Raw genomic sequence first — 26257 nt, forward strand, 5'->3', positions numbered from 1 at the left:
TACTATGTTATTTATGCTAATAAGCAGCTATGTGTGTTTTGAACAATGGCAGATAAAATTACTGATACACCAACACAACACTCAAGGATGTTGAAAGCAGGCATTCGGTCAATTTTGTGTCAAGAAGACAACTTCTGCCAAGTCAAACGTATCGGCATTGTTTTTATATGTTGTTCATGAAGATGAAAGAAGAAAAAAATACAATGAGGATTACTGATTATAGTGGGCTTTAAATGAAAGCAAGAGTGGGTGGATGAAGAATCAAGCTTGTTTCTGGTTCTGCAGTGTTGGTGGCTGAAGCATGAGACTTGCAATCAACTAAACATAGTTGAACACAGATATTTCTAGACATACTGAGGTAAAGTTTGGTGTTCCACAAGGTCCTGTCTTGGGTCCACTGCTTTTTTCTTTATATACGTTACCTCTGGGTGATATTATTCATAAACATTGTATTAGTTTTCACTGTTACAACTGTGTGTCATCAGCATATGTTTCTGCAAAACCTGATGAGAGACACCAGCTTAATAGAACTGAGGAATGTGTGAAGGGCATTAGACACTGGATGCTTAACTGCTTAACTCTGACAAGACTGAAGTACTTGTACTAGGACCACATGCAGCTAGAAGTAAGTTTTCTGATTACACAGTAACTCTGGATGGCCTTTCTGTTTCTTCACGTGCAGCAGTAAAAGACCTCGGAGTGATTATTAATCCCAGTCTTTCATTCGAAACTCACATTGATAACATTACCCAGATAGCTTTCTTTCATCTCAGAAATATTGCTAAGATAAGAAATTTAATGTCACTACGTGACGCGGAAAAACTAGTTCATGCTTTTGTTACCTCCAAGTTGGATTATTGTAATGCCGTACTGTCTGGATGTTCCAATAAGTGTATAAACAAGCTCCAGTTAGTTCAAAATGCAGCAGCAAGAGTCCTTATTAGAACTAGAAAATATGACCACATCACCTCTGTCTTATCCACACTGCATTGGGAGCCAATCAAATTTCGTATTGATTATAAAATACTACTATTGACCTTTAAAGCACTGAATGGTCTCGCACCACAATACCTGAGTGAACTTCTTGTCCTCGATGACCCGCCACGCCTACTTAGATCAAAAGGTGCAGGCTATCTGCTGGTACCTCGTATAGTGAAGGCTACATCAGGGGGCAGAGCCTTTTCTTACAAAGCCCCACAGTTATGGAACAGCCTTCCAAGTAGTGTTCGGGAATCAGACACAGTCTCAGTGTTTACAGTAAGTCTAGGCTGAAAACAAATCTGTTTAGTCAAGCCTTTTGTTAATGGAGTTTATGAGGTAAAGGTGTAGATGTGGAGGGTCCTCAGACAGAGTGTTTTGGTAAACTGGGATGTATGGATGCTATCAGTCCCCACTCGCTTGCTCACTCGAGTTTGTTGATGGTGTAGTGGCTGGCTGCTTTATGTCCTGGGGCTCCCTCATGCCTGTGTTACCTTCTGGCTCTCCCCTTTTAGTTATGCTGTCATAGTTAGTTGCCGGAGTCCCTGCTTGTACTCAGTGCAATATGTATACTGTTCCTACTTATTCAGGTGGCATTGGGCATACCTAACAACCTGTGTTTTCTCTCCCCCCAAATCTGTCCCTCTGAGTTACATGTTGGTCCTGGGATCGAGATGCTGACCTCTTCTGTTCCTCAGAACTGCTTGATCCATCCTGGTGCCCTGTGTCTGGTTGGAGTCTCATCGCATCACTCCTGTGGAGGACGGCCCCATGAGGACAGTTGAAAGTCACACCTGGAGGACGCTCTGGACTCTTACATAATGCTTTTATGGCTGAGGACTATGGTTGACTTGCTAACTTTAGGACTGCAGTTGTCATGAACAGTTTTGCACTCAAGTTTCCATCAATGAAGAGTTTATAACATCAGCAAAACTGACTTCATGTTAAAACTGTTAATGTTATAGTCATGCTGTCTGTTGTTGCCCAAATGAGGATGGGTTCCCTTTTGAGTCTGGTTCCTCTCGAGGTTTCTTCCTCATGTCGTCTGAGGGAGTTTTTCCTTGCCACCATTGCCACAGGCTTGCTCATTGGGGATAGATTAGGGATAAAATTAGCTTATGTTTTAAGTCGTTCAAATTCTGTAAAGCTGTTTTGCAACAATGTTTATTGTTAAAAGTGCTATACAAATAAACCTGACTTGACTTAAACATAGTCAATATGCCACACTCCATATTGACCACTCAGCATGTGTCTTCTCTCTCATTTCCACTGTCCACTAATTCCTAATGGTGCTCTGGGTTTGCGTTTCTCAAAACAGTTCTCTTATTGTCAACTTGGACAATATGTCCAAATGCTATTGAGCTCAGGTGGAGATGTCGAGATATTAGCACTGCAGGGATTCCATTAAGCAACTGGAGAAGAAACACACACGAAAAAGGGAAACGAGTGCACGGTTTTGTTTTCCAGTCATGAAATGCTGCATAGTTGCCTCAGGCAAACACAATATCATGCTCGATCATTTACTCAGCTCATCAACTCTCTTGCCTTTACATTTCCTACATGGACAAAAAACAAAGAGAGTAGAAGGGGAGACTTTGGAATTTCTCAAGGCTAAGCAAATTCTCTAATCAGCTAGCCAATTCAACCGATTCACTATTTTTCTTTTCTTCTTTTCATTGCCTCAGTTCCTTGCACTCCTCAAGCTCCAGTCTGTCTCTGGAGAATCAGTGCCTCAGTACATTTAAGCATGAGTCATAGAAGAGAGTACCTAGATAAATTATGGGTTCCTAGCCTGTGTTTTCATGCCCTACCCCTGTGCCCTTGAGTGTCTGCTGGAGGTCCAATTTTAATAGTTCATCACCATGTACACTGCTTTTAAACAACACTGAATCAGGATCTAAATTAATGAACTGATTATAATATTTTCCGAACTGCTGGGGTTGGCCTCTGCTGAGAATCAAATTGACAGAGATTGACAGAAAAAAATAGCTGGATTTATCGGTCTAATAGCATTAACATGGCTCTAAAAGAGATTAATCAGAGATCTCTATGGGAGATCTTTTTTCAGTTACAAAGCAATGAAAAGTTAAATATAAATTTGTTATCCTCCATAGGCATCACAGAATGTGGTAACCTTTTCGTGCTTTGCTGTCTAATTATTTAATTTGAAGTCGTTAAGTAGTAAATCAGTTATCCAGATATGTGGGAAATCATTGGGAGTTAAAAGTCACCAGGTAAATATAGTTACTATGCAATCATGAATGGAATGGGCAAAAGACATGCTTTTATATATATATATATATATATATATATATATATATATATATATATATATATATATATATATATACACACACATACACACATATATAAGAAATAAAGTTTTTTTTTACTTACCCTTCCAATGAGAACAGGTTCAGGACCAGCATACTCCTCGATAACAAAAAACTGGTTCCAGATCCAACTCCGTCTGCTCCGTGATCGAGATGCATCACTTTCCTTTGGGCTCCACCCTTTACGTTCATCCTCATCCATCTCCTGGAACACGAGGCCATGACCATCATGCAGAGGCCAGGTGACTGATGGCTCCCAAACATCCTCCTTGTCCATGTCTTCACCATCTGGCTTTGGGCGAAGTTTCAGAATGTGACTGTCTTCGACAAAATCTGAATATTTACTTATTGGTTCCTGAGTGACATTAAATTCTATTCCAGGATCAGACATGTTTTGACCTGGTTCCTCTTTGACATCAACAGTTCTCTCAGTTTGTGAGTCGAGAAAGTAGCTCTTATCTGAGATTTCCTGAGAAGGTGCATGTGATGTTCCTTCATGCACAGTCACAGAGATATTAGTATGACTAGTAAAAGGAATCACATCTATGTCAGCCGTAAGTTCACTTCGGGGTGTCGATGCCACATGGGTTAAGTGGTGTTTGCTCTTTGCAGCGGCAATAAACTCAGTCTCTGTCTTCTTCTCTTCATATTTTAAATTTGGATTGAGATCACTAACTGGCCTCCTAAAAATATGAACTGGACTGACATTAGGATTCATGATGGTGCTTGACTGTGGCTCAACAGAGAGTCTTGAAGTCTTGTTAAGATTATCAGATTCATATACATCTGCAGTTACAGAACTATCTTGTCTCTTTATTTTGGGGTCCTCCAGTTGCCCATGATCCATGTTGATCAAATCTCTCTTCCTACTATGACTAATCTTATTCTGGAAGTTCAGACCATTCTGGAGTTGGGAATTTACAATCCGCACAAGGTTGTCCTTTGAAATAAGCTTCAATACACCAAAGTTTCCTGTCAGGTTTAATTTATGGGGCGAATCCAATATCACTCCCTTTGGACCTATGGCATTATTAAGAAGCCCAGGACTTGGCCTTGGTCTAAATCTCGGTGGTGATTTGTATCTGGTTCTGTTGAAGTGCAAACTAGAGTCTATTTTGTGGTGAATTGGAATTCCCTTGTCAACCCTTCCACGTTTCAGGATTTCAATGTTTTTAGTGTTATTTTTAATCCTTTGGATCTCATGCAGATCTCTGGGACTGTCAACTGCTTTAAGTACCCTTGAGTCCATTTTAGTTGAGTCCTCATTCTCCTGCTGAAGATATTTAGCATTAAAGTCATGCAGTTCCTGGTTTGAGACTGAAAGAGCATCATTGATCTGCTCAACTTTTGAGTGACCTACAAATATATCATCCACTTTGTCAACACTAATCAGTTCTTTTAGCCTAACCAGTGGTACTCCAATCTTCTCCAAACTTGGTTGGTCCCACTGATTGTTCACCACGTGCAATTGTGAGTGAACTGGACTCAGTCCTCTCCTTTTCACAACCTTTGTGACTGGCTCTGCCCTTGCAAGTCCCTCCCATAGGCAGAGGGACACCAGTAGCAGAAGTTTTCGGTCAGGCATGTTGAGTGATTGCAAATTGTGCATGATTAATTTAAGTGTTGGTTAATAAAAGGGTATACTTGTTTTCTGGTTGTCTTCATTCTTTCATTAGTGCCTCTCCCCTTGTACACCCTGTCTTTACTCCTTCATTACCCGTCCTTCACCAGCACTGGAGGGCAGGTGTCAGTCACACAGACCCTATTATTTTTTCTTCCACAGTATATCCTTCTTCTGACAAAAAAAATCTTCACTCAGTTTCCCATGGAGGTTTGATTGCCCTGAGTGGAAAGATAAAGATAATTATGTTAAAACTTTAATCACGTCGCTTTGTTAATTAAATGTGGATTGACACAGTGAAGGGAGCTGAACATACAGGCTGACAGGCCAATTCATTAACTTTGGAACAATCACAGCACACTGAAATCAAACTGAGTGTCTTATCTTAATCACCACTGGCACACTGTTACTATGGCACATATGTGACCCTGCCTATGCTTCATCTTGTTTACTAATTTCACAGTAGCACTGTGGTAATAAGGTTTGGGGCATGTTGTAATCTTTAAAAGCATCATCATTTTGTGCTGCCCTTTTTTGATAGAAGCTACAGTGTTAATGTAGCAGATACAGTATAATGAATTGTGCATTAATTAGGTATTCTCTGTGGTAAGGTGAGCGGGATGTCGGCTGTTTTCATGGCTTTATGCATTAGATTTGAAGGTGAAATGTGGCATGGCCAAAATTGTTGCTGCAAAAGCTCTAAAACTAGATAGCAAACAATGGGGCCTCATTTATCAATCTTTTAGTAAAGTTGTGTGTAAGTGTTTGCGTAAGCCAAGCCCAATTTTTGTTTGTTTTGAAAATTTTCAGAAGTGCTGAATTTGTTCATAGTTCATAATTTTCCTGAATACTAAATTTCTTGTGTAAACGCTTGTACAAATAATTTCTGAATCTAGTTCGTATTCAGCTTGATAAAAGAAGCCCATTGTCCAGTCAAAGTACAAACTACTCAAAAGAGCAAATGATAGAGTTTAGTGTTTGTTTGTTTGTTTGTTTGTTTGTTTGTTTGTTTGTTTGTTTGTTTTAAAGAACGGGTCACCATCATTGTGCTTGGTATTTGAGGGAAACACGGTATGAATGCATTGGAGCATTACAGACATGGAAAAAAAAAGTAGAAACCATAAATGCAGATGTCTGTCTGACTTTAAATGTGTGGATTTTGTAATCGCTTGCCCCACATCATATTATGCCATTGATTAGACCTAATACTTTCATTTTCAAGCTGTTGACAGATATTTTATTTAGCTCTACCATATGATATCACCACCAGCTGTTACTGATTATAATGTATGTATTTGTTTTGCGACCTGGACAATATAATGGAAAAGAGAAAAAACAATTTGTGGTGTCAATGTACTTTTTTTTTAACCATTGTGAGTGTCTTTTCTGTGTGTGCTATTTACATTAGTGAGTCAGATATTTGTAGAAGCTGAGTAGTGATACAGTATTTATCAATAATGCTACTGTTTGAAGGCCAAGACAAAATCTCATCTCATCTCATTATCTCTAGCCGCTTTATCCTTCTACAGGGTCGCAGGCAAGCTGGAGCCTATCCCAGCTGACTACGGGCAAAAGGCGGGGTACACCCTGGACAAGTCACCAGGTCATCACAGGGCTGACACATAGACACAGACAACCATTCACACTCACATTCACACCTACGGTCAATTTAGAGTCACCAGTTAACCTAACCTGCATGTCTTTGGACTGTGGGGGAAACCGGAGCAAACCCACGTGGACACGGGGAGAACATGCAAACTCCACACAGAAAGGCCCTCGCCGGCCACGGGGCTCGAACCCGGACCTTCTTGCTGTGAGGCGACAGCGCTAACCACTACACCACTGTGCTGCCCCCAAGACAAAATATCAGGTAAAATATTTAAAACATATTATGCTGTTTCTGAAAGAAATGACATTGTGCCATCATTTGATAGCCAAACAACCTTTAAGGGAAAAAGTTATGTGTTTGGGACTATGACATGCTAGGCTGAGTGTGTGGTGCTCTGGGTTATGTTTGTAGCATGTTCCACTGGGTGCCACGTTGCCTGTTGTGCTGCATGACACTCTAGGATTTGTGGTGAGACCCTGTCATTGCATCCACCGAGGCATGACTGAGATCTGAGCTTTCCCTCAAGATCTACCTCCACCCCTTCTCCTCCCCATCTGTTTTTCTTGCTCCTTTGCATGTTCATGCACACTTTCCCACTTTCATTCTCAATCAAATTCTCTCCTCACATTTGTAAAAAGCCTTTCACATTCCTTCCTCTTAAATTCAGTCTCACCACCTCACCCACTCACCACCTGTCCCTCTATGTCTCGCTATCTTACATTCTGCCCCCTCCCCGTATTGTTTAAATATGCAGTCCTATACCTCCTCTCCATCTCCTATCTATGGCTATCTCTGTGTCAATCATACGTCTGCCTTAACCTCTCTCGCCCTCTGTATTCCATCTCACTTCAATCAATCAGCATCTTCTCAGCCACTCTGGTGACACTGACAGCTTGCCTCGCACCAGCATCAAGGCCAGAGCTAAACTCAAGGCGAATGTATTTTTACATCGTGTCAAAAATGTATGCATGGATTTCAAAAAAACAAACAGAACATGTTACTATATTCTCCTAAAAGCTCCCTCAGGACCAGACTGGTGCATGCTTTCTACTTGGTTATTCAAATAATGCTCAAAATGAAACCAGGTAAAATAGAGCACAAACAGTGATGCTTCAAGCACTTACTAGAGCACAATCACAATTCATAGTTCAATCCATGGGCACTTTATTGGCAGAACTTGCTGGTAGGTGTCAATTCAGCTGACAAGGACACCTGGTTAACTGGCTGGAGGCAAAAACTGAGCCAGCATATTGATGCTGTCAAGTCGTGTGTGTGTGTGTGTGTGTGTGTGTGAGACAGAGACACTCCTTTCAGTGTAACATTCACCTGAGGCAGTCAAATAGAAGTGCAGGTCTGTAGGGTGCGGCTGTATGACAGCATGCAGTTAGCAGAGTGCTGTTATTACAGATAGCCTTCTGTTTCAACTAGTGTGTGTGTGTGTGTGTGTGTGTGTGTGTGTGTGTGTGTACAGACTTAAAAAAAAAAATCTGATTGCTCTAGAACATTTCGCACTGCTTTCTACAGCATCTCTTACACCCTCCGGACATCTTGAGTATCTCACTGAACTGATTAATTGGGGCCATAAATATTTTAATTAATTTTCCCTTCCCTGGGCCCTGAATTCAAACGATCTCTGGTTCATTACTATTGGAGGCAGATCCTTGCCATTGATCTGTAGTGCAGTGAAGGCTGTCACCAACTTAACGAGACTGCAAATTTTAATTACGAATTGCCTTTTCACTCTTTCTTGCTGTCTACTTCCTCAACCTCCATATAAAACATTCACATAAATGAAAAGCATTCAAATAAATATTTTTCCACACATATATACATAAATCTTTGGACATTAACAAAGGTGTTGTTATTTTAGCTGTCTACAGCAGTATATTGGAGGTAATAATAATGAATATGAACTTAGGGATAAAATTAGCTCATGTTTAAAGTCATTCAAATTCTGTAAAGCTGCTTTGTGGCAATGTTTATTGTTAAAAGTGCCATACAAATAAACTTGACTTTTATTTGTACTTTTTTTCTGGAATTCCTTTAATTTGCCATTATTTTATCATGATGTAAAGCACTTGCCTTGAAAAATGCTATACAAATAAAGGCATTAAAGTGTATTTTTTCATTATTTCACTTACAAATAAGTAGATAAAAGGTATAGAACTGATTGTGGCATTTGCATTTTGAATCTGTTGCTTTTAACTCTCAATATGAAGTCCAAAGTACTGTCACTTTCAGGGAAGCAAGCCATCATTAAGCTGAAAAATCTAAACAAGGCCACCAGAGAGATACACTCTATGTCCAAAAATTTGTGGACACCTCACCATCACACCCACATGTGCTTTTTGAGCATCTCATTCCAGATTTAGTCCTCTGAGGCCTTCCCTCTTCTGGGAAGACCTTCCACTAGATTTTGGAGCGTGACTGTGGGGATTTGTGTTCATTCAGCACAACCTACAATGAGTTTGTGCACTGATGCCAGCTGGGGAGCTCTGGGGTGCATTCAGTGCTCCAGTTCATCCTAAAGGTATTCAGTGGGGTTGAGATCAGAGCTCTGTGCAGGACACTCAAGTTGTTAGACCTTCATCAACCTTAGCAAATCATGTATTCATGGAGCTCGCTTTGTGCACAGGGCATTGTCATGCTGGAACAGGTTTGGGCCCCTTAGTTTAACTGAAGGGAAATTGTTTGGAAAAGAACCACAATTGGGTGTGATGGTCAGATGTCCACATACTTTTGGCCATATAATGTACAGTGTGTTGCAAAAAAATTGATATTTCAGATGCAAATATCCCAGAAACTACATAGTCTAAGCAAATGAAACTGAACATGCTCAACGTTGAGCAATACAAGATTTCTCATTCTCATCTCATTATCTCTAGCTGCTTCATCCTGTCCTACAGGGTCGCAGGCAAGCTGGAGCCTGTCCCAGCTGACTACAGGCAAAAGGCGGGGTACACCCTGGACAAGTCGCCAGGTCATCACAGGGCTGACACATCCAAGTTGCTTTGTATATCTACCATCATGGCAGACGCTCATGACATAGCACATTTTGTTCACGTGGTTGCAAGTCATCTACTATTGTACATCTACTATTGTAAGTCATCTACTATTGTACATTAAAGGCATCAAAATGCCTTTTCTTTTCTAGTGAATGGCATTTCTATACCTAAAAATATTTTTTTAAGAATTAAACATAAAATTTTGACCTGTTTCCACACATGCTGTTAAAATTTGAGGTCAATTGAATGAGAATTGGCAAAGTTATTAGACTGTGAAATGATGTAAAATGTTTTGAAACACCCTGTATTTATGGACCTGGCCCTGTATAAACATTAGGGATGTAACTGAATATGATTCAGGCATATATAGATATATCGTGCAATGATAAATCATGATGCAAATTTATGATGATTCAAATTGATGAAATAAAAAAAAAGAATTGTGATTATTATCAGGCTACATAATCTCTTATTTTTTTCCCTCACTGTAATTTAGACAGCAGAGGGTGCAATAATGTACAATAGTGGAACTATATATTACTTGCAACCACGTGAACAAGATGTGCTATGTCATGAGCATCTGCCATGATGGTAGATATACAAAGCAACTTGGATGGCAGCAGCTGAAAGCGCGTCTGTAAACAATGCTGAATTTTCTCAGTATTACCACAATTTGAACGATCGAGCGAAGATTCAATACAAACAGAAGATAGATATGTGTGGTTTTGACCCATGTTGTTTAAAAACGTCAGACTTTTCTGAAGATAAGCCACTTCTACCAACCATCGAGTACAAATACAGGTCATTTCATCCAATGACCATTTTGTCCAAAGCCTTTATCATACGCACTATCAATTATTTTATATTTCAGATATTTGTTTGTGGTGGCACGGTGGTGTAGTGGTTAGCACTGTCGCCTCACAACAAGAAGGTCCGGGCTCGAGTCCCGTGGCCGACGAGGGCCTTTATGTGCGGAGTTTGCATGTTCTCCCCGTGCCCGCGTGGGTTTCCTCTGGGTGCTCCGGTTTCTCCCACATTCCAAAGACATGCAGGTTAGGTTAACTGGTGACTCTAAATTGACCGTAGGTGTGAATTTGAGTGTGAATGGTTGTCTGTGTCTATGTGTCAGCCCTGTGATGACCTGGCGACTTGTCCAGGGTGTACCCCGGCTTTCGCCCGTAGTCAGCTGGGATAGGCTCCAGCTTGCCTGTGACCCTGTAGGACAGGATAAAGCGGCTAGAGATAATGAGATGAGATATGAGATTTGTTTGTTCGAAAAAAAGGAGAAATTCTCAATGGAATTTGACCGAAGCAAAGCACATTTTTGTAAAGCAAATGAGTGCCATAATACTATGGCACTCATTTGCTTTACAAAAATGTGCTTTGCTTCAACACTAAAGAGCATACGGAGGGGTGCCACTTACTGACCCTGGGATGAGTTAACTCCCTCGTCATTGCAGGCTGCTCGCTTGCAAGTCTCTGTTTCCGGCTGGATCATATTAAATCTTCAGTCGTGGAGCAGTGCTCTCGCAAGGGCTTCGTTCATGAATACCGGGCCGAGGCATGGTCCTACTGACCAGAGACCATGCTCTTTCGAAGGGTGAGGCTTAGAGGGAGGTGCCCATAAAATCTGGCTTCACTACAAGCTCCCCTGGCCAAGTTATTAATTTTTAAAGCCAGCTGGATTATATTAAATCTTTAGGCGCAGAGCAGCGCTCTCGTGGGGGCCTCGTTCACGAATCCCAGGCTGAGGCGCAGTCCTACCAACCTGAGACCATGCTCTTTTGAAGGGGGAGGCTTAGAAGGAGGTGCCTGTAAAATTTGGCTTCACTGTGACCTCCGTTGGCCAAGTTATTAATTTTTAAAGCAGGCTAGATCATGTTAAATCTTTAGGCGCGGAGCAGCACTCTCACGGGGCTTTCGTTCATGAACACCGGAATACCTAAAATATAAAATAATTGATAGTGCATATGAAAAAGGCTTTGGACGAAATGTCTTAACTATTGGACAAAATGGTCATTGGACGAAGTGTCCTGATCCCCTCATCTCCTCTTTGTATTAAGCCTCAGAGTTTCCTCACCCTCTTCCCAAATCATGGACGGAATTCTAAAAAATCAGAACATGCCACGGTCACGAGTACTGTTGTGACCACAACCATATACAGCACAAGGATATGGCATAACTGAAAGAATGCTTAATCAGTGTAAAAACAAAGAGAGTTGCGCACGTGGGACTATGTTTTGTATGGAATGTCACTTGACCCTGCATTTGTATATCCACCAACACAGCCAAAATCCAGGTTTCTATTTTGCTTTGACGTCACTTGCAGGTCAAGGATATGTACCTTCACAATACGTGGAAGTAACACAGCCATAATGCTGTGAAAAAAAACATCTAAGATGTAAAAGAGCTGTTGTGTGATTGACTACAAATAGATTTTACAAGAAATCAGAGCTTTCGTTTTACAAACTACTGAAAGCTACAGAAAAGAGAAGCAAATGGAGGCAGCAGAAATGTTCATAAAAGTGTATTAAGAAAAGGCCTGTCTGGTATTAACATTTTTCATTTTTAATAAAAGGAACATTTTAGTTAATAGTGTATTATATTTTACTCCAACCTTTACAAATATGGGTAAATAATTATTGCTGGTTATTAAGAAAAAAAATTACACAAAAGGAATATTTAAGTTGATAAATAATAGGAAAATAAATTTTGCATTTTTTAGTAATAAAATTTTCTTCATTTAATATTTTTTTTCAAAAATATGGGAAAATCAAATCATGAACCCAATATCATCCATCCATTATCTGTAGCCACTTATCCTGTACAGGGTCACATGCAAGGTGGAGCCTATCCCAGCTGACTATGGGCGAGAGATGGGGTACACCCTGGACAAATCACCAGGTCATCGCAGGGCTGACACACTGAGACAATCAACCATTCACACTCAGTCACACCTACAGACAATTTAGAGCCACCAATTAGCCTAACCTGCATGTCTTTAGACTGTGGGGGAAACCAGAGCACCTGGAGGAAGCCTACACAGACATGGGGAGAACATGCAAACTCCACACAGAAAGGCCCTCATCGACCACTGGGCTCAAACCCAGGACCTTCTTGCTGTGAGGCAACAGTGCTAACCACTACACCACCGTGCCGCCCCCAATATCATGAATCAAATCTAATTGAATTGTAGATTGGGTGAATTGTTCCATGACAAATATGAATACATTATTTTAGAATGAGCATGTCCGAAACAGAAATCAAATACAGATACAAATGGGAGACACACGATTTTTTAAAAAGAAAGTTTGCCACAGGGTTTCACAGGAGTGAGGCCCATATCAAGACTAGGATTATGTGGGACATAACAAAATTCAGATATACAGTCATATATGAAGCCTGCGGAACAAACAAAGGTCACATTCATTAACATGCGGTGCTCATTTATTCATCTTTAGTAAAAGCTTGGTCAGGGTTGTGTCAGTTTCGATTAGGTTACTGGTTTGTTTATATTTTACAAAATGCAACCAAATAAATTAATCAGAAAATATTGTGGAATTTAAAAAAATAAATAAATAAAAATTAAAAAGTCACTAGTGATGTAGTTTACATTGAGGACCGTCAGACCCAAAATTCACAGATAACAGGGATAGTGCTGGATTCCAGTTTAGACCACACCCACTTCGGGTATAAATCCAAGTACAGATGATGTATTAAAGCAGTAAATAGATACAGAAAGTGTCATTGTGTATCTGTTATTGTGTACACTCCTTACAGTATATTCACCTATGTAACCAGCCACTTAAAAAAAAACCTCCCATTCATTTCAAAACACAAAAAACTAGCATGCACTAACATTCTACATAACATTCTTCCATGCTTGACACTGATGTGTAAATAAACCTTCCTTTGCTGGGCAGCACAGTGGTGTAGTGGTTAGCACTGTCGCCTCACAGCAAGAAGGTTCTGGGTTTGAGCCCAGTGGCTGACGGGGGCCTTTCTGTGTGGAGTTTGCATGTTTTCCCCGTGTCTGCACAAGTTTCCTCTGGGTGCTCCAGTCTCCCCCACAGTCCAAAGACATGCGGTTAGATTAATATGGGGTGGCCTTGGGCTGAAGTGCCCTTGAGCAAGGCACCTAAACCCCAATTGCTCCCCAGGTGCTGTAGTATAGCCGCCCACTGCTCTGGGTATGCGTGTCCTCATTGCTCACTTGTGTGTGTCCATGTGTGTGTTCACTGCTTCAGATGGGTTAAATGCAGAGGACGAATTTCACTGTGCATGTGACAGATAAAGTCTTCTTCTTTTACTTTTCCTGTTGCAGTGCTCAAGGGAAGGCTGTCCCAGACCAAAGAGCAGGAGAGAAGAAAGCTGACTCTCACTTCTTTATTGCCACACTCTAAGGGGAGAAAGGAGCAATTCTTTCTACAAATATGCACAAAGTAAAAAGCCACACAAAGTGACAGGTGCTCCCTGCTGTGAGACTAGCAGCAAAGCTCGAGTGCAGAAATGACTTGGGGAAACACTACCGTCTTCACCTCCTTAATGCAAAATGGGAGCACTAAGAGACAGGGTGGAGATGATGTACAAATCTTAGAGTTCACAAAATATGTTTTAATCATGAGAATTCATCTTCTCAAAATTCTGCTTCACTCAAGGTGAAATGGGTAAAGTTGTGATCTATATGCTGGAACTGTTCTAGAGATTTCTCAGGGGGAAAAAAATCCCATGGTTCGTATCAAAAGACAGCAGAAAGAACAAAATATAGTAAGAGTGTGAGTGTGTGTGCCTATAACACTGATTAATTTCTAGTTTTTTTTTGTAAAGTCTCAGAATTTGTTAAATTCAGAGCGACCTTATTAAAAATGTAGAGTCCTCTGTCTACAACAATGCAAGAGAGAAAGACATGAAGAAACAATCTGTGATCAGAAGATGAACAATCTTGAAATCTCTAATGTTCCCATAAAAGGGCTGCTGAAATTGAAATGCTCATATTCGCATAGAAATAAAAAAATATGCACACATGCATGATAAGATGAAGCACAAGATTTTCAGAGAATGGCAAGATTATCTAGGAAATAATACTAAACTGATAAACAATATTGTAGTGTTGGCTCAGTTGTCTCCACTTACTCCTATCAAAGACATCCTCTGGTTTTGCTTTTGTGGACTTAGGTCCTCCTTTATTGAGTCAACCCATCTCTTTTTGGGTCTTCCACATGACTGCTTGCCTGGAATGTCCAGTGCTGTTGCAGATTTAGCCACTGCTCCATCTGAACTTCGCATGATATGGCCATAACCATCGGAGGTGCCACTCTCTCATCTTTGCAGTGATTGGAACCGCCTGCCTTTTCCTACAGACTTCCGTATTTTCCACATGGTCTAATAGAAAGTCCTTGAGAACAGCATAGCATTTTCATCTCCATGGCATGTAGACTTTGCTCATGTTTTTCAGTGACTGGCCAACATTAACAGCCATGTAGTGTTACTGGGCGTACCACAGTCTTTTATACTTTAGCCTTCAAATTAGTCAGCATCCTGCTGTCACAAAGTACACCTGTTACCTTTCACTATCTCAGCCAGGCAGCATTTACACGGGCTTTGACATCTTGGAGGATATCTCCATCCTCACAAAAGACAGAACCCAGATATTTGAACTGAGTGACTTTGGGAAGATCCTGCCCATCAATGGTGATGCTGCCATCTGTTTGTGAACCAGAGTCCATGTCGTGATGGTCTGCTGGCCTGTCTGCGTCTACGTTTGTGTTCTGTTCTGTGTTTTGTGTGTCGTTTCAGTAGGCATGGCTGCAGCCCATTGCTAGAATTGGAGACACCTGGGCCCAGTGTCGCCATGCCTTTAAATATGGCTTCTCCCTCATCCCAATGGAGCTTTCTTTTCTCCCATCACCACTTTGTTTCATTATGTCTGTCTATATTGGTGTTATTTTGTTATAGTAAATTACTTGTTATTTTGGCCTTAATACTGCATCCTTGCTTTATGTCATGGCTTTTGAGCCAGGTCATGACAATGTACTTGGTCTTCACTAGGTTCAGGTGCAGACCATACCCATCTCGCCATGATTTCCATAGCTGCACCCTTGTTTCCAGTTCTTGGTGTTTGCAGCTAGAAAAGCATTGCCTGCATAGAGAAGTGTCCATGGATGTGGTGTTTGGAGATCTGCTGTGACAGTGTCCATACACAGAATAAACAGCAGGGGTGAAAGTGCTGAGGATTTTCAACTGTAGTTTAGCTATTTTAGATGATGAGTGGCTTGTAGCTTAGCGCATTACCATTGCAAAGTAGCTTCCCCCACACGAAGTGTCTTTAGGCACAATTGAGATGCCAGGAGGGTGTGGTGGCAGTGCAAAAGCATTTGCAGAAATTACACCTGATACCCATCTAGAGAGGCTTTCTTCTCTTTCTGCATCAGTGGCTCTCAACATCAAAAAGCTATCAAATCCTTTCAAAATAGTGGCTGACATTTTGCAGAAGGACCCCCAGAATCTTGGACTCTTTTCTTCACATTGCGCGCGCACATGCGTGTGTGTGTGCACACATGCACATAAGCCTACATATAACACGTTGCTTTATTATTCACAAAATCAAGGTTGCATCATGAGTTGATTTTTTTTTCTTGTACCTGTAGAACACACTTCTTATTTTTCCACAAAGGAGGAAAACTTGTCAGAAAAACATTTCTATTTTAATCTTTCTTGCTCTCCCTCTGTGTTTATCTTTTACTTTACATTTCAAGGGCAAACCTGCAGAGTGAAGGAACAGAGAGACAAGCAGAAGATATTTTCAAGCCGAATGAATTCCAGTCGAACAAGGGTAGTGGTGGAATTTTAATATTTCCATCACTAAAAGCTTTTAGCAACTGACAAAATCCTCAACATGAAAGAGACAGAATAATGACACCTAACAATTTCCTTTAAAATGTTTGACTCAGTTTTGGGTTTAAGTACACTCTTATTTTATTAGTCTTCAGGTCTTATCTCCACTGGTGAAACAAAGCAATGTTTCTATAGAGCATGTACTACACAGCAAATTTTATAGCATTAAATTCACTCTGAGAGAGTCAATTTTAACACTATGCTGGTGTTTATTTTGTCCCAATCTCTGCAGTGTTAATTTAGCACTTCCTAAATATACAATTGACTCCTGCACAGTTAAATCAACTTTTTACAGTATCATTTCAACTCTATATTTTAAAACTTTTGCTTAACACTGGGAAATTAACTCTGAGAATTTTGCTGTGTATGTAAGATACACAGATCAATGGGCTTTCGCTCTGCTTGATATTCGCACTCAGTTCCCTCAAGGCAAAGTGATTTATCGTTTTCTGATGTAAACCCATTCAAAGTGTATTATTTGAGCTTCTCTTTCTCACAACTGTGCCACAGTGTATGGTTAATATGCTTCTGGGAGCCAAAATGAATGGAGGTGTCATTTGTGCTTACAGGCTCAATGTAAAATACCTTCACATAGATCTCAAAACCCAGAATACAGGGATGTTAACAAAATGCTACAAGTGGCAATATTTAATTATGTATCTGCTGCTGTACATCACAGAAACATGCTGGATCATTGTATCAGTTAAGCTTGGTGCCTAGTCAGATGCTTTTCAAAATATGTAAATCAATGCCTTTTTATTTAAATACAAAAAATTATATATAAAATACACACACACACACACACACACACACACACACACACACCAGGGTGTCTACAGGTTTGTCCAAGTTAAATTTAAGACTTTTTAAGACTTTTTAAGACCATGTTCCAAAAAAAATTAAGACCAAATCTAAAGTCACGCAAAAACGTACTCTTTTGAAAAAAAAACTATGTAATTTAATGTAACTTATTGTTCTTGTAAACATTCACCAGAAAACACTATTCTAGTAGAAGTACTTCATTTCTTTTCCTTGACAGGCATTCACACACTCAGAACACAATATAAGGATAGGATAAACTTGTAACTATGTGACAATCAGAATGCAGTCACAACATTTGAATCCAAGGCCATCCTTAAAAAAAAATTCGTTTCCTGTCCACCGGGTGAGCAAAAAAATTTTCAGTAGGGAGGGAGGGATTTTTTTTTAATGGATGGATAAGAAAATCGCAGTCCTGTGTTTGCTTTTTCTTTCAGTACTTTTTTATTACAAAAGCAGACACATTTAATAAAATAACAGTTTAATCAACTGAAACTTGTACAAAAACTTTAAGTTAGCACTTTAAATGCTGACTGCAACATTTGCAAAACTTTTACAAAGGTACTTAAAATGTCCGACACACAGACTTTTTGTAGTTCTAAATCGACCGTTAGGCCTAGTTCGGATTAAATTACACTATTAAAATGATCACTGAATGATTTGTTTTTCTGAATCTTTACTATTTTGTTGTTCGCTAGAATACCATTTTGCGATTTCACACTTAAGCAAATGTTTGAAAACTCCGGATCTGCTTCCTTCATGGTGGCTGCCATTTTTTTGTGCCGCACGGCGCATGTGCAGAGCTGATTCGACAGGGCTTTCCACAAATGCCGGCTGCCGGCCATACAGCCGACTACACAATTAAGTCCAGCCGGCTACTTTAATGACTATTATTTTTGTAGCCCACAGGCTCTAAATATTAATTTTCGATTTTAATAAAATTAAATGTTTATCTAACGGACTGACAATAATGTCAAACTGAACCACACTCATTTAGGTTGTGATTCGCGCTGTTTGTACCGATAATAACCACAAATTCCCCGCCGACTTCGATGATCAAGGGAGAGTAACTCATCCGCAGCCCCGACATGCGGTGTGTGCGCGCGCGCACTCGGCGGAGGCAGTAGTGTGTCGGGGCCGTCGGAGGCGACATCAGAGGGAACAGAAGCAGAGATGACGCTTATTTTGTCTCCAGTAAACCAGTCTTCTCTCGTTCAATTACGTGCTGGCATCAAAAGACACCATTGGTTGTAAATGAAACCAAACTGAGTCGTTGGAGTGTATTTTCATACACAAATGGAGAAATGTTCGCTGAGTGTTTGTGTAGCCACCACTGCAGACCGTTGTCGTTGTTAATTCATAGCATGCTCAGCTGCGTGAATGTGTCATGCACCGAAAATAAGAGATTTACAAGCCAGGAACGCCTCATGATGCAATACGCAAGAAAAGAAAGATGATTTACTGCCATTTTACTTTGTATTTGAGTAAAGTGAATAAATAAATGGTCTGTGGAAAATACATTTAATCCTGGGAACTGCGTGCACAGGAGTTTATTATTAGTGATGCAGTGCTATGCATTGCAAACTATTGACTCCCATATAGGGAGCAAAGCACAGCAAACTCTTGTTCTTCCGTTTTTCATCTTCTGTACAAATTTCGATTTCGAATAACCCAATAACCGTACATCGCACACAGACAAACAATACATCAAAACATGCGGCTCGATCAGACTCGCTATGCTATTACTTTGTTCAGCATTCTATGATTTTTTTCACGACATAGTCACGAAAAAAAATCACACAAAATTTCCCATTCATTTTCTATGGAATTAATTGAAAAAATCACACATTTTCAATGTTTTTCACACATCCGCTGCTCTGGCATGCTTTCACCTAGAGACATGATTCAAACTTTAAAACGGAGACAAAATTCTCCTGTGTGGATCTGGCCTTCAACTTTTTTCCTAGGTTCTATACTTTTTGATCAGTCACAGATCAAACACCATGAGCAAATCTGAAGAAATTCAGACTTTATAATGGGTGTCTATGGCGTTACACACCAGTGGGGCTCAGGAATTTAGAGTGTAGAGAGCTTGAAAAAAAAAAAGCTCTAACTTTCTCATTTAAACTGTGTTTTCAGCCACAATTTTCACTCTACACACAACTTTCTCAAAAGTAGTAGCCACACTTGTCTTGATTCACACAATGTGTCTACCTGAGTGATAGGATTTACAGTTTTTGAATGAGAAGCCTGAAAGTAAGGAGAGGACAGGCACTCTGCCTCATAGACTCCCATTATAAACGTGGCAGCGCTTTTACCACAAAATCAGAAATGTCACTTGTTTTCAGGGCTTTGAACCAGAATTTTTTTCCTATTGGTTCGTTCCGAACAGAAATGGAATTTTAACGTTTCCGGTTTTGGGTTCCACCATTAAATAGATGTTCCCGAACCGGTTAGAACAAAAAAATTTCGTTCCCGGAACGGTTAATTACGTTCCCTGCCAGCTGTTTAACAAATGGCTATAAAATTATGTCTCTGTCTCATCCAGCTTAAGCCAAATGTAGGCTAATTCTATTACAACCTTCATTAAATAATACAAGAAATAATTCAAAACAATTATTATTTCAAATGTTGGCGATTTGGATTCTCAGTATGTCTTCCCATCTACACAAACAGAAAAAGTGCCAAAAATGAAAGATAATTCGTTTAGTGTGTTACCAAAGGCTAGTCAGGCCCTATAGAGGGCTACCGCATGACGTCACCACGCCGCGAGATTTTGTTAGGCGCCATATTGGGAGACCAAGTACACATCTATGCAAGTACATACATAGATAAAACAAACTACACCTGAAATGTAGCCAGGGCCGGTTCTGCCCTAATCTGGACCCGGGTGCAACATCTCGCAACCCCCCTCCCAAAAAAAACCCAGTCTAAATCAGGACAACCATCACATAACTATAAACATTTTATATCAACTATTTTAACTAAATGGGCTATAATAAATAAGCCTGCAGGCAGCCACGGCGGGCTGCCTCAGAAAAGTACCCATTCAATGACACAACTGAAAGCCTGCAGCCACGGCGGGCTGCCTCAGAAAAGTAACCATTTGTCCTACCTTAAAACTCGTTTTGCATTTTCTGCCTCCTTTTTTGTATTTTCAACCCTCCGTTTATTTTCTTTCCTTTTCTGAAAACCCGATTTGTGTCCAGACATTTTGTTCTGCTACCAACGAACTAACTCGTCAGGTCTCGTCTCTCGAGCCCGCGATGATTCCCGTGGGAAGGGCAACAATTGATACATTTTTAAAAACAGCCAATAGGGAGGTTGCAACGTTCAGGCTCTTCTTTGCTCAGACACTCAGTAATGCACTTACTCACTTATTATCACGTGGAGACATGATAGTAGTCCACCTTCCCGCTCTCTCCATTCAGTCAGCGAACGTCACACAGGAAGTGAACCCCAGCGGGTCATAGAAACTTGCGCAGAAGAAGAATGACTTTTTTATTTGTAGGCTACGGAAACTTTGAGGAACGAAATAAAAACCGGTATTAACCGGTTACCATTATTTTTAATAAGTGTTTCTGTTCCGGAACATAAAAAATAATAAAGTTTCTGGTTTCGTTTCTGTTCCATGTGAAATAGAAAAAGTTCCCGATTTTCGTTTTCGTCCCTTGAACCGGTTCAAAGCCCTGCTTGTTTTTAACTCACTCTAGTGTCCACATTTTTAACACTAGGGACAAAAAACTTACATCAATGTGTTCATGAGAGCCTTGTAGCGCTCAATGTGCAAGAATTTTGTGAATAGCTCCTTTCGTTTCCGTGTAAATCAGCGTTGTTCGAGGAGAGGGAACTCTGAGAAAAAGCGCTCTTTGCTTGTCATATTGTGTCTTTTCCCTAGTCTGGCTAACGCGACTTCAAAGCCCTACGAGCTATTGGTCTGGCCAAGATATTAAGCCCAACCGTTTCCCAGAGCCCGTGGTTGACCCGCCTCCCTGAAATGCCTCAGTTTGCTACTGGTCGAAGCCAGAAAAGACTGTGACGAAGCTTAAACCAATTACATCACTCTTTCCTCTGATGTATGTGACATGACGGAAACTGCGGGGCTAACTGGTAGATTAAACTCTTACCGAAGCCGGTCGGGAGCAAGGCGAAAGCGTCCTTCCTTTCAATAAATACCTCCAGGGCTGCTCTTTGCTCCGTTTTCAATGAGAACTTCCCGTTGAATGCTTTCAATACAGCATCTACCGCTGTGTTAAAGGCTTGCCGCTGCTCCATGTTCATGATGTGAATGAAGCGCTTCCGGCATAGATTCTGTAAACAATCTATGGCTTCCAGTTGCAGTTCTACTACGTCACTGCCTTGAACACGACTCTCCCCAGGACCATTGGAGATGCTCAAAGTTGATTGGTTCCCGATTTTTTGGGAGCTTGGAAGAGCTGTAGATAGCTTGCCTGGCCAGACTAAGCTCGCAACAGGCCCTCGTGTTGCGTCACGCTTAGGATGGGCGGGCCCAGGCTATCTTTTCCTTGCACCTGAGCACCATTACCAAGGTGACGAGCTCCACTCAGGGAGCAGAGAGGGGAGGGGTTGCTCTCTCTCAAACGATAGGACTTACACAACAGATCAGGCACTGAGTGGTTGTCAAGCACGCGTGTGTCTAGCAACCGGTGGATTCGGAGCCTGCGCGGTATAATTGTGAGCATCAAAAACGATTAAACTTTTTCCCCATCCAAAGTGTACCACATTTTAACGATATGACTGAGTAAAATCTCCATAAATTTAAGATTGAAAATTTAAGACCACGGGGTTTGAAATTTAAGACAATTTAAGACTTTTTAATGGCCTTATTTTAGGAAAATTAAATTTAAGACTTTTTAAGACTTTTTAAGGACCCGCGGCCACCCTGCACACACACACACACACACACACACACACACACAGTGGTGCTTGAAAGTTTGTAAACCCTTTAGAATTTTCTATATTTCTGCATAAGTATGATCTAAAACAGGGCTTTTCAAAGTGTGGGGTGCGCCTCCCCTGAGGGGGCGCCAGCGTTCTTCAGGGGGGCGCAACGTGAGGAAAAATAAACCAGAATAAGTTACTATTGCGGATATTTAGCGAACTTCAGCTAGCCTTTGCCAGAGGAAAAAAGGGATCAATTTTTAGTACCTAAAGCTACAGTGAGTGAGGAGACAGAGTCTGGGCCAAACAAAAAAACAGACCCTCCAGGATTTCGCAATGTTGCGATTTGCAACTTCAACGCAAATTCAACCAATCCCCGCGAATTCAGGGCGGTGTTGCAATTATATCCAATCACTGCAACCTTCCCGCAAATTTGACCAATCATTGGCGTCATCTTGAGGTGACGTCAACAAACTACCTTCCGCTTTACTTCCATGTATACGTTCAAGAGAAGCAGCATGCGCGCAGTGTTGCCAGATTGGGCGGTTTCAAGTGGATTTTGGCGGGGTTTGAACATATTTTGGGCTGGAAAACTTCAGCAGTATCTGGCAACACTGCATGTGCGAGTCAGCGTTTATGTAGGCTTAAATTCTGTTACTGAAAGTGTGTTATGTTTACAGTGAAGGACTGTGTGCACTTTATTTTTTTTACTTAATACAAGAAATTAATGGATGCCAACATTTTTGCCAAAATGGCATTTTATTTTCCATTGTTTCGGCAGCTTCAGCATCATACTGTGAGATTCTGTTCAAATTGTTTTTTTTTTCTTCTATGAAGCCTGAGCCATTTATTTTATTAGTTTATAATTATTGTTTAATTTAGTCTTCAGGAGAGACTGCCTGAACACAGTACTAGTATTAATAGTTTTTATTTCTTACATGAAAGCTGAGGTATTTATATTATATTTTAAGGTAACTTCATGTTGTGCTGTGAGGTTCTATGCACTTTAACTTTTGAACCAACAGGTGCATTTGGATAAGTAAAGCCTATTTTTCTGCATTTTTGTAGTCCTGGTAATCTTTTATATTGGTAAAGTTGTTTACAGGACCATTTCTCAGTGTCTTTGTTTTTTTAATCAATAGTTTTTCAGCAATAACTTAATATTTAACATATCACTCAATTTTAATCACAGAAAGAGAAAATTGCAACAATTTCTCACAACTTTCACTTCCTCCCGCAATGTAATCGCAACAAAAACCTAAAAAACACCGCAACTTCCATCGCAATTTTTTGGAAAAACCCCCACAACATCAGACATTTTAGCCTGCAACAATCACAAAAAGGCCCGCAAAATCCTGGGGGGACTGAAAAAAGAAGGAAGTATGACCACGATTATTTAAAGTTTGGATTTTCATGGACTGGATCTGGAGATGCTCCACTGCCACAGTGTGTTGTCTGCCAAGAGGTGCTAGCTAACGATGCTATGAGATGTTTAAAATGTGTAAAACAAGATGTTTTAAAAAGAAAAGCACAGATGTTTAAAATGTGTAAAAGAAAAAAATGTGTACAACAACCTTTTTTTTTTTTTAAATATGAATCGAACATTAAGTATAGCAACAACAAAAATTGTAAGGGGGGGGCACTGTTGTTTATTTGCTCTCTGAGGGGGGGCTGACTCTCCCACACTTTGAAAACCCCTGATCTAAAACATCATCAGATCTTCACACAAGTCCTAAAAGTAGATAAAGAAAACAGTTAAAAATGAGACTAAAATATTATACTTGGTCATTTATTTATTGAGGAAAATGATCCAAAATTATATATCTGTGTGGCAAAAGTATGTGAACCACTAGGATTAGCAGTTAATTTAAAGGTGAAATTAGAGTCAGGTGTTTTCAATCAATGGGATGACAATCAGGTGTGAGTGGGCACCCTGTTTTATTTAAAGAACAGGGATCTATCAAAGTCGGATCTTCACAAGTGGAAGTGTATCATGGCATGAACAAAGGAGATTTCTGAGGACCTCAGAAAAAGCGTTGTTGATGCTCATCAGGCTGGAAAAGGTTACAAAACCATCTCTAAAGAGTTTGGACTCCACCAATCCACAGTCAGACAGATTGTGTAGAAATGGAAGAAATTCAAGACCATTGTTATCCTCCCCAGGAGTTTTCAACCAATAAAGATCACTCCAAGAGCAAGGCATGTAATAGTCGGCAAGGTCACAAAGGACCCCAGGGTAACTTCTAAGCAACTGAAGGCCTCTCTCACATTGGCTAATGTTAATGTTCATGAGCCCACCATCAGGAGAACACTGAACAACAATGGTGTACATAGCAGGGTTGCAAGGAGAAAGCCACTGCTCTCCAAAAAGATTGCTGCTCATCTGCAGTTTGCTAAAGATCATGTGGACAAGCCAGAAGGCTATTGAAAAAATGTTTTGTGGACAGATGAGACCAAAATAGAACTTTTTGGTTTAAATGAGAAGCATTATGTTTGGAGAAAGGAAAACACTGCATTCCAGCATAAGAACCTTATCCCTTCTGTGAAACATGGTGGTGGTAGTATCATGGTTTTGGCCTGTTTTGCTGCATCTGGGCCAGGACGGTGTGCCATCATTGATGGAACAATGAATTCTGAATTATACCAGCGAACTCTAAAGGAAAATGTCAGGACATCTGTCCATGAACTGAATCTCAAGAGAAGGTGGGTCATGCAGCAAGACAATGACCCTAAGCATACAAGTCATTCTGCCAAAGACTGGTTAAATAAGAATAAAGTTCATGTTTGGGAATGGCCAAGTCAAAGTCCTGACCTTAATCCAATCAAAATGTTGTGGAAGGACCTGAAGCAAGCAGTTCATGTGAGGAAACCCACCAGAGTTGAAGCTGTTCTGTATGGAGGAATGGGCTAAAATTCCTCCAAGCCGGTGTGCAGGACTGATCAACAGTTACGGGATATGTTTAGTTGCAGTTATTGCTGCACAAGGGGGTCACACCAGATACTGAAAACAAAGGTTCACATACTTTTGCCACTCATAGATCTATAATATTGGATCATTTTCCTCAATAAATAAATGACCAATATTTTTGTCTCGTTTGTTTAACTGGGTTCTCTTTATCTACTTTTAGGACTTGTGTGAAAATCTGATGTTGTTTTAGGTCATATTTATGCAGAAATATAGAAAATTCTAAAGGGTTCACAAACTTTCAAGCACCACTGTGTGTGTGTGTGTGTGTGTGTGTATGTATATATATATATATATATATATATATATATATATATATATAGTACTGTGCAAAAGTCTTAGGCACATAGGCACATGCAAAGAAATGCTGTAGAGCAAAAGATGCCTTCAAAAATTATGAAATTAAATGTTCCTACATTCAAAAACTCTATAAATATCAGTAAACAATAATAAATGAAACTAAGTCAATACTTAGTGTGATGACCCTTTGCTTAAAAAAATAGTCTCAGGTATAATGTGTACAGTTTTATAAGGAAATGAGCTGTAAGTTTTACTAAACATCATACAGAACCAGAGATAGTTCTTCTGGAGACTTTGACGGTCACACTTGATTCTTATTTTTGCAGCAAAACCCAGCAGCATTCATGATTCTTTAAAAAAATAAAAATTAAAAAATTAAAAAAACATCTCTTATGTAATATGCTGCTACATTTTTCTGTAACATTTAACTTTGTGCTGGAAAACAAATGTTTGGAAATCTAAAATGTTTTTGTTCTGACTTGATAATTTAGAAGTCTATAGCAAATTTTTTAGCATTTTTTTTCCTCTGGTGGAAAATAGAAATTGCATACTATTTGCAGAAGAACATTTCGTTGCATACTCAGTAGTACACCTAAATACTACTGGCACCAATTGTATAGTTACACACACACACACACACAGGTATTTTGCGCCCCACGATTGCTCAGTATTACAGAAGTGCTATGAGAATAAAATAACTTCACTGAGCACATCACAGTTAGTGTGCCAGATGAAAGAGAAAAAAAAAATCAACATGAGCTTGTCTTTCATCTTCCGTCTGCTGGTTAGATCTTGCTGTGACTGTCTGATCAAGCCGCAGTGCCGTACGTT

General features: G+C 40.1%; 1 protein-coding gene across 1 annotated transcript in view; it reads right to left on the bottom strand.

Annotated features, from left to right (window-relative positions):
• LOC132883804 (cadherin-24) overlaps nucleotides 1-3591 on the bottom strand; it is a 201587-nt gene extending 197996 nt beyond the window's left edge. Inside the window, exon 1 of the mRNA XM_060917835.1 lies at nucleotides 3376-3591. Within this exon, the coding sequence (XP_060773818.1) occupies nucleotides 3376-3588 (213 nt within the window). The 5' untranslated portion in view covers nucleotides 3589-3591. The remainder of the gene's footprint in view (nucleotides 1-3375) is intronic.
• Between the last annotated feature and the right edge of the window lie 22666 nt (nucleotides 3592-26257).

This window comes from Neoarius graeffei, chromosome 1 (genome assembly GCF_027579695.1).
Source record: "Neoarius graeffei isolate fNeoGra1 chromosome 1, fNeoGra1.pri, whole genome shotgun sequence".
NCBI lineage: Eukaryota > Metazoa > Chordata > Actinopteri > Siluriformes > Ariidae > Neoarius > Neoarius graeffei.